Source organism: Quercus suber, unplaced genomic scaffold (assembly GCF_002906115.3).
Source record: "Quercus suber isolate HL8 unplaced genomic scaffold, Cork oak 2.0 scaffold_84, whole genome shotgun sequence".
In the NCBI taxonomy this organism is placed as follows: domain Eukaryota; kingdom Viridiplantae; phylum Streptophyta; class Magnoliopsida; order Fagales; family Fagaceae; genus Quercus; species Quercus suber.
Window position 1 is genome coordinate 70,466 of NW_027069549.1, and position 9,535 is coordinate 80,000.

Below are 9,535 nucleotides of genomic sequence, written 5' to 3' on the forward strand. Positions count from 1 at the left end.
ATGGTCGGGCCAGCAAGTGAGATGAGAGATGACAGTGAGCTTGAGAGGAGAGATGACAGGAACGAGAGAGAGTGAATGAGTGTTCTGACCGAGAGAGAGAGTGAAATGAAAAAAAAAAAAAAAAAAAGACAAGTTGTAGCGGTTGTGAATAAAAAATTATTATTATTTTTTTGCTCCAAGCTACAGTGCACATCTATAGATAGATGTGTACTGTAGCAATTCATCTAAAATTTTTAAGTATGCCTCCATTGATGTTGCTGTTTTTTTTGTGTTTTGGTGGAGCTAAAATAGTATTATAGCTATTTAGCTCCACTGCTGCGAATGCTCTTAAGATCAGCCTTGAGTATTGATACGGATAGTGACTTAACTCTCATCAAAAATAAATAAATGAAGATAGTGACTTAAAACTTTGTGAGAAAATATGTGAATCAGTTAGCCTTGGTTGAGAGAAACAAAAGAAAGGGAAAATGGAAAATGCTTTGTGCTTTGGTAGTCTAATTTAGTGCGTCTAAGTTAATAGTTAACCAAAATTTTGTATCTCACCATTAAATATTTTTGTACAAAGACATGCTTTCTTTTAATGGTTCCAACAACGAGTTCCCCTGATGGTATAAGTTAAAAGATTAATAAATACTCAATTTTGAGCTATAATATATATTAAAAAAAATACACATGTTAATGATTTATTGACTTAACTATAAATTCATTGGAGTTATATGTGTTTTTTTTTTTTAGATATGTGTACAGATTAACTTTATTTTTTGAAAAACATAAAAAAAAAAAAAATTATTTAATAAAACATTAAATGCATCATAACCATTTATCTTTGGGCATTTCTTAGCAAAATCCTTATTTTAAGTACATCGCTAAGTCGAAAGCATAGTGTAATGTTTTTTCTCTGACCTAGTCTCTTTGGCTTCTGCCATAGAACTGGTTCTGTAGAAACTCTTATCCTCCTCTCGGAGTGATAACTTTTCCCTCTAACTATGTTATTGGTAGGGCTAGTGGGGTCCTTTTTCAAGGGGTGGAGAAACTGTGTTTTTTCTTTCTATACTACTCTTGTCTTTTACTTATCATTGATTTAGTCCTCAATGATTGGAGCCGATTTTCTCTCACAGAGAAAGAGGTCCCTCAGGTCACCCTCATTAGGAGTAATAAGAAGTCAGAATTTGCCTTAGCAGCAAAGTTCCTAACAAAACGAGTGCTCAATGCTGAAGCCATTGGACGAACTTTCAAGCCTTTATGGAAAACTCAGCGAAGCTTTCAGGTCCAGGATATGGGAAACCATATCATGGTCTTTGTTTTTGAAACTAAAAATGATGTTGAAAGAGTTCTGATGAACGAACCATGGTGCTTTGACAAGCATCTAGTTTTGTTCCAGAAGTATGTTAGTGGACAACCCATTCATCAACTACAGTTCAATTTAGTACCTTTCTGGTTACAATTTCATGGATTGCCCATTGATCATCTGACTGACGAGACAACTGTTATGATTGGGAACTTGGTGGGCAATGTCATTCACTCCCAAATTAAAGAGAAGCTTATGGGAGGGGACTTTCTGCGGATAAGAGTTAATGTGGAGATCACAAAACTTTTGTGCCGAGGTCACTGGGTACTTTTAGAGGCAGGCAGGGAGGTTTGGGTATTGTTTAAATATGAAAAAATCCCAAATTTCTGCTATTGGTGTGGCTTAGTATCTCATGATGATAAGAATTGTGGTAAGTGGTTAGTAAGTAAGGGCATTCTGGATATTACGAACCAAGAATATAACGCCTGGCTACCAGCACCTCCCTTCAATCATGGAAAGAAAACGATGGTCTCAGTAAAGGGATATGAGGATGAGGAAGAAGAAAGTTCTCAATTCGCACTAGGTACTGTCGAAAGGTAGGCAACCTCAACTCCTCAGACCACCATCCACAGAGGAGTTATCTCCATTACTCAGGAATTAAGGGCAGAGCATCCAATTATGGAAAATCCAGGAGTTACGAAGTAGGTCACTGAATTCCCACCTATACTAACCTTTCAAATCCAACGGATAAAGTAAGTCCCAAAATTACTACTTCCCATAATTTGTGGATTGGTGTGACTAAAGGTTCTTGGGAGGTGGATAAGAGTTTGACAACTGTTGACAGGGTGGACAGTAACAATGTAGGTAAACCAATCTCACTTACTCCCAATCCCTTAATTTCCGTATCAAATCCCATTATTTTGGGAGAAGTAAACTCGAAACTCCAAGTGGGCACAGTGTGGGAAACCCTATGGAGGATGTAACTGATACCCTTAATTTAAGGTCCTTGAAAAGAATAGTACGAAACAAAGTTGGTACATACTTGTCCATGCAAGCAGCCAATTCGGGTAAAAGGGTTAACAGAGATGAAGAGAGTGATCACATGGAGTTACCTAGCAAGAGATTGTAGGTTTCAAAGAGTGATAAAGACAATTCCAATCCATTGGCAGAGGCTGTCAGTCAGCCTCTCCACCTACAATGAGTCTCCTTATTTGGAACTGTTAAGGGCTTGGGAACATATGTACAGGGAAGGAGCTTAGTGAGTTAGTCCGAGCGAAAGATCCCTCCATCATGTTTATAGCCGAGACCTGGGTGGATGAAGCAAGGCTAAAGGTTCTAAAAACTACTCTTCTTTTTTATGACTTGTTTATTGTTCCAAGAGTTAATAGAGGTAGGGGACTTGTGATGTTTTGAAAAAATTCAATCAAGGTCTCGGTGAAAACTTCTTCAAAAAATCATATTGACTCGATTATTGGAGAAGGGTCTAAAGGTGCATGGAGGTTTACGGGTTTTAATGGGGAACCAGTTACTCATATGAGACACAAATCTTGGGAGCTCTTACGATCACTCAATAGGCATTTTAATTTGCCTTGGTTGGTGGCTGGGGATTTTAATGAGATAGTAAGGAATTCAGAGAAGAAAGGAGGAAATAACAGAAGCCATGCACAAATGAAAAGATTTAGGGAGGCGCTGAATGCCGTGGTTTCATGGATTTAGGATACATGGGGTCTCCTTTCATGTGGCAGAAGCACTTCGGAGATGGACATTCAGTTTGGGAAAGACTGGACAGAGGTTTGGCTAACACAAATTAGGTTCTCAAGTTTGGGGGTTCAAAACTTCATCACCTCCAGTGCACAACATCAGATCACTCTCCCTTATGGATCATGCCTGATGGAATTGAACCTCCTCGAAGCACCAAACCTTTACACTTCGAGGAGATGTGGTTGGCAGACAAAGGATGTTCTAATATGGTGAAGGCAGAATGGTGTAGTGAAGTTAATGATGTTCCAAGGTTTCGTGTCACACAGAAAATTGATCGATGCGGTAAACCCTTGACTTAGTGGAGCCGGAGGTGCTTTGGTAATGTAAGGAAAGACCTGCAAAGGAAAAAAAACAACTTTTAGCACATGCTGAACTTGAAGCATTGATCACCGGGGTCAACTATCGGGTTAGAGAATTAAGAATGGAGGTGAACAACTTACTTGACAAGGAAACCAGATTGTGGCTTCAACATTCCAGGGCTCTTTAGGCGGTTCATGGTGACAAGAATTCCAAGTTTTTCCACATTAGAGCCACTCAACGCCACTGGAAGACAAAATTGAAGGAATAAAAAATTCAAAGGGCCATTGTGTACCTGGCCTAAGGAAATTGTTAATTGTCTGGTTGATTTCTACAAAAACTTATTCACTTCTTCAAGCACCTGTCAACCTACAGAAGCATTATCCACCATCCAAAAGGTTGTTGTTGAAGACATGAACATACAGTTGAATGCGGATTTCATGGAATGGGAGATCAGATTAGTAATAAGCCAAATGGCACCTCTTAAAGCCCCCTGTCTGAATGGAATGCCCCCATTATTCTACCAAAATTACTGGGACTTGATAGGTAATGATATCACACAAGCAGTTCTTTATTTTCTTAATTCAACCACTCTCCCACCACACCTCAGTCACACTTTCATTACACTGATACCTAAAGTCCTTAATCCTGAAGTGGCTTTTGAATTTTGTCCTACAAGTCTCTGTAACGTTTTATATAAAATCTTTTCCAAAGTTTTGCCTAACAGGTTTATAAGAATTTTACCTCAGATCATTATAGAACACCAAAGTGCATTTACCAAGAATCGTCTGATCTTAGATAATATTATGGTGGCCTTTGAATCTCTACATAGCATGAAGCAGCATAAATCATCCAATGATGGATGTATGGCGCTGAAACTCGATTTGAGTAAGGAATACGATCGAGTGGAGTGGATTTTTTATAAGAAGTTATGGAAAAAATGGGATTTAATCACCGTTGGATTTCGTTGCTAATGGTGTGTGTGACAATAATCTCTTATTTTATTCTTGTCAATGGTGAGCCCAAATGGATGATTATACCCACCAGTAGGATTCAACAGGGTGACCCTCTGTTACCCTTCCTATTCCTTCTTTGTACTGAAGGTCTTCATGGCATTATCTCTCAAGCAACCCACAATGGTGATATTCATGGTTTCCAATTGTGTAGAAGAAGTCCTAAGCTAACTCACCTATTGTTTGCAGATGATAATTTGCTATTTTGCAAATCTAACACCAGTGAATGTCAAAAGGGTGCTAGATATCTTCGGTGTCTACGAGAAGTGTTCAGGGTAGAAAATAAATAGATCCAAAACCACCATTTTTTTTAGCAAATCCACTTCTGAAGATCGAAGACACGCCATAAAGGAGTTGCTTGGTGTTCCTGAAATTCAAGAGTACGAGAGGTACCTGGGTTTACCATCTTTTGTGGGAAAGAAGAAGAAATCCAGCTTGAGTATATTAAGGAGAAGGTATGGAGGAAATTACAAGGTTGGGAGGAAAAATTACTCTCTCAAGCGAGTAGGGAAGTTCTAATTAAAGCCGTGGTTCAAGCCATCCCCACTTATACCATGAATTGCTTTAAACTTCCTTTGGGTTTGTGAGATGAAATTGAGAGTATGATTAGGAAATTTTGGTGGGGCTAATGTGGGGACCGCCGAAAAATTCATTGGGTTAGTTGGGATGTTTTGTGCAAGCCAAAGGTGGAAGATGGTATGGGTTTCAAAAATTTGGCCTTGTTCAATGATGCTCTTTTGGCCAAGCAAGCTTGGTGTCTTCTTCATAATAAAGAATCCCTATTCTACAGAATTTTTAAATCCAAGTTCTTTCCTCACGGTTCAATTATGGATGCACTGGATTGCTCACAGGGGTCCTATGCTTGGAAGAGTTTATTGAAGGGAAGAGATGTATTAAGGAAAGGTCTCAAATGGCAAATTGGCACTGGGGATACTTTCAATCTCTGGTCTGACCCGTGGCTACCCTCTACCATTCAACCACAAATTCAATCTCTAGTGGTCCGAGAATTTGCAAATGCCAAGGTTTGTTCCATCATCAGACCAATTGAAGATAAGCTTGTGTGGCCCTACAATCTTTCTGGGGTCTATACTGTGAAATTTGGATACAAATTGCTATCTCAGGAGGTGGAGGTTTCGGATTTCAGAACACAAGGGGTGGATAATGATATTTGGAAGGTGGTTTGGGGTTTAAAAGTCCAAAACAAGATTAGAAATTTCATATGGAGAGCCATCCGAAACTCCATACCTGTGAAAACTAATCTGGTGAAGAGGAAAGTTTTAATTGATGACTCTTGCGATCATTGCCATCATGATCCAGAGGATGTACTCCATGCTCTTTGGCAATGCCCTCTGTTAGATCCTATTTGGAATTCAAATCCTTGCTATATTTTTTGGGCTTCAACTTAGTTTTCAAGTTTTATGGATTTGGTACAATATCTAAGCAAGGAAAGCCTAAACTTAGAGCTGTTTGCACAAATCTCATGGACTATTTGGTTCCACAAAAACTAATTGAGGACTAACATGAAACCTTTCCCCATGGAACAAGTAATGCCTGATGCTCTTGCTACATTTTCGGCCTTCATTCGGGCAATCCCCCTAAAGTTAGATTGCGAGACACAGCCTCCCTAACACATTAAATGGAAGCCCCATGATCTTAACTGCCTCAAAGTGAACTTTGATGGGGCTGTTTTTAGAGGAGACAATATGGCTGGAGTTGGAGTAATTATTTGCGATGAGAAGGGTTAGATTATAGCTTTTATGGCAGAAAAAGTTCCACTTCCCAATTCCGTTGCTACTCTTGAAGCAGTAGCAGCTGTTAAGTCTCTCAATTTTGCTGTTGAATTAGGCATCTCATATGTTGTGGTGGAGGGAGATTCAAAGATTGTGATTAAGGCTTTGCTCAGCAAGGACATCTCATTTGCAGATCACGGACACCTAGTGGAAGAAGCAAACTCCTATTTGCATTATTTTCTTTTTGTAGTTTCTCTCATGTTAAAAGGCAAGGTAATTCTACCACTCATCATTAATTAGGTAGACATGCTAGACACGTTAGCTCTCAATTGGTGTGGATGGAGGATGTTCCCCCCAACTTTTAGCTGTAACTTTAGCCGACATGGCTAGTATTTATTAAATTAATGTCGAGGAAAAGAGTTTTTTTTTTTTTTTGTAGATCACTATTAAGTGTGATATACGCAATCATTATCATTCAAATAAGAAAGAGAAATTTTCTTTCAAATTTCAATATGTAGGTTCTTTTCTTTCCTTTTGTCACATCATAACTATTGAGATCTATTTTTCCACAAACAGGCAAAATGATATGAAAATTTTGAATTTGTGACTTCAAGAACTCCTTTATTATAAAATGAAAAAAAAAAATCTAGGACTACAATTAATTGCACACCTATTTTTCACAACTATTTAATGTGGTTGATTGGGAATGGTGGAAAACAAAAATTGGGGATTCACGTAAAAGTGACAAAAAATTAATTACATTCTTTCACATAAAATAGTTATAAAAATGGGTGTAAGTATCTCTTTTAAAATTAAAACACATGTCCACTTACTTAACAATGATACTGTCGTTTCCTTCTCCGTTTGTTTCTTTTCCTTTTTTTTTCCCTGATTCAAACTAAAGACTTCCCATGAGAAAACTAAAAACCCCAAAACCCCAAGCTCCTACCGTTCTCTCTCTCTCCCTCTTTGTTCTTCTCTTTCTCTCTTTCTTTCTTTCTCTCTCAGTCAGATTAGATGAAATAGATGAATCCAGCTCTGACTGAGAGAAAGAGAAGGAAAGAAAGAGAGAAAGAGAAGAATAGAGAAGGAGAGAGAGAACGGTATGAGCTTGGGGTTTTCAATTTTTTCGTGGGAAGTCTTTAGTCTGAAACAGGGGGAAAAAAAAGAAGGGAAAGAAATAAATGGAGAAGGAAACGGCAGTATCACTGTTAAGTAAGTGGACAAGTGTTTTAATTTTAAAAGGGGTACCAAAGGTACTGTATTTAAGTTTTGTCCAAAATCTAATGGCACGCTTGAAGAATTTATGGAACAACATCATTTCATTGGGACCAATTATATTTTAATCAATCACAACATATTATTTCAACTATCCAAAAAGAATAATTCTAGGGCTCACATCCCCACTTCTTTGTTATAACTATCCGATTTTCAAAAAAATAAAAATTCTTGTGTCACATCTAATTGCACACTCAATTTCTTAACTTGTTAATTTGGGTAAGTATGAATGGTGAACACTTTTTGCCTTTTTGGAGCCACCACTCACATAAATTATAAAGTTATAAAATTGGTTATAAGGATGGTTAGTATTCATAATATAGTTGATTCAGCAATTGTGAAAAATCTTATGTCACGAGAAATTTAGTTCTAAATTTTCTTTTACTAATTAAAAAGGTATTATTGAAAAGACAAACATTGCTTTAGCAACCACAATGTTATCCATTGCAAGTGTAGCTAACTAATAACTAGTATATTTGTAGCCTAGAGCGCGCACACGCAGAGAGAGAGAGAGAGAGAGAGAGAGAGCTCCTTTCCATTCTCTCAATTCCTCTTCTCTAATTTGTCTTCCCCTATTCTAATTAGATCTAAGAGTTTAAGTCACTTTTTTTTTTTTTTTGGTTAGTGTCATGTTAGCGAATGCTCTTAAGGCAATTGTTAATAAACCATAATAAAAAGTTTTGACACTACTTTCATGGGAATATAAAAGCTATCAACAACATTTATTATTTTATCATTTTCCCAATAAAATGTTTTAAAAATGGTTCATAAACCAATGACCTTAGGGTATTGTTTAACATTTCCTTCAATAAAACCTAGTATGAGGAGAAACCTTAAAAACTCTCTTATATTTATGTAGGTACTATGAAGTTTCCTAGTTTTACATATATTAAATAAAAATAGAAGAATAAAACTTTCTAAACATAATGAAGGTATATTTATTTTTTTTTTATTTTTTTTTTTTGAGTGGGAGGTATATTACTAGCTAGTGAAGCTTTTCTCTTGGGAATAACTACTCAAGAAATAGCCATTAAGCAGAAAACTCAGCATGACAGTATTAGTTTTGCATTAAAAGGATTAAGTTTTTATGACCAGGGTCTACACTTAAAAATTGTACTAGAATGGCAAGTAGGGAAGGGGGGGGGGTGGGAAGTGACTTATTTTGTTTTTCAACGTCTCGAAATTTAGGGCCCGTTTGGTAATGTTGTTCTAGTAACGTTGTTTGTATTTTTTAGAAATACGTGTGGGTGAAAAAGTGTGTGAAAATGCGTGTAATATTTTTAAAAATTGAAAACTGTTGTTTAAATGCATGTACCAAAACACAACACCATCAAAGCCATAAATATCACTTTCTAGAGACATGGAAGAGGAAAAGTAGTGTGAATGCAAAATGAAATGCATAGAAATCATTGCACAGATACAGGAAGAGAGGAAAAGTAGTGTGAACGCAAAATGAAATGCAGAAGAAAAAATAAAAAATAAGAAAAGTAATGTGAACAAATTTTTTTTTTTTTTTTTTACCTTTCAACTACATGCACAGCTATTTTTGGCTGTGCATTATAGCTGTCGAGCCAAAAGATATTGCTTTGGCTCCATTATTGTAAGGTACATTTTGAGTTTTAGTGGTACTAAAAATAGCCATATAGCTATTGTAGGGTCGATTTTTGTAGCCTAAGCCCAAAAGAGATTGGTTATAGGCCCAACGAACCCAGAATAATAAATTTGTAGAGAGTGGGTTGAAGGTTTAGGCGCTGACCGGCCACTTAGAAGCCTGAACATCTTTTTCTTTTATTGAAGAAACACTTGGAACAATTTACAACTAGGAGGTGCTCCTCAGCCCATGGCGAGGAGGCTTTTCTCCTCCCTTCCTCCCCCCCCCCAAAACCCCTTATACATTTTGCTTGTCTCTCTTATATACTACTCTCTTCCTCTTCCTGTTGATCGTTCATTGGCCTCTCCTCTGGCCGCCTGTCCCATCAGAGGTCTATCTGTGCTCAAGTGGTTCACTCTGATCGATGTAGCCCTGCCGGGGGTTGCATCCCCATTAATGCGGCCAGAAGGTTAGGTGAACGGATTAAGTGCTGAGGTGACAACTGGCTCTGGGTCTGTCCCCCTCCCCTATAGTTATCCTTAGTATGCCGAGGACGAGGGGATCCTCGGCTGGGCTA

The 9,535-nt window shown here is 37.6% G+C and overlaps 1 protein-coding gene across 1 annotated transcript; it reads left to right on the forward strand.

The window, feature by feature from the left end:
- On the forward strand, positions 1-1,888 carry LOC112039800 (uncharacterized). Its single transcript, XM_065773999.1, has 2 exons — positions 1-34; positions 1,086-1,888. The coding sequence occupies exons 1-2, from the start codon at positions 1-3 to the stop codon at positions 1,886-1,888; spliced, it is 837 nt and encodes a 278-aa protein (XP_065630071.1).
- The last annotated feature ends 7,647 nt before the right edge of the window (positions 1,889-9,535 follow it).

Bases quoted from the DNA above. Each gene is read 5' to 3' on its own strand.
- LOC112039800 (XM_065773999.1), top strand. From the start codon at position 1: ATGGTCGGGCCAGCAAGTGAGATGAGAGATGACA. The intron at 35-1,085 runs GTGAGCTTGAGA...TCATTGATTTAG, and splicing joins AAGTGAGATGAGAGATGACA to TCCTCAATGATTGGAGCCGA.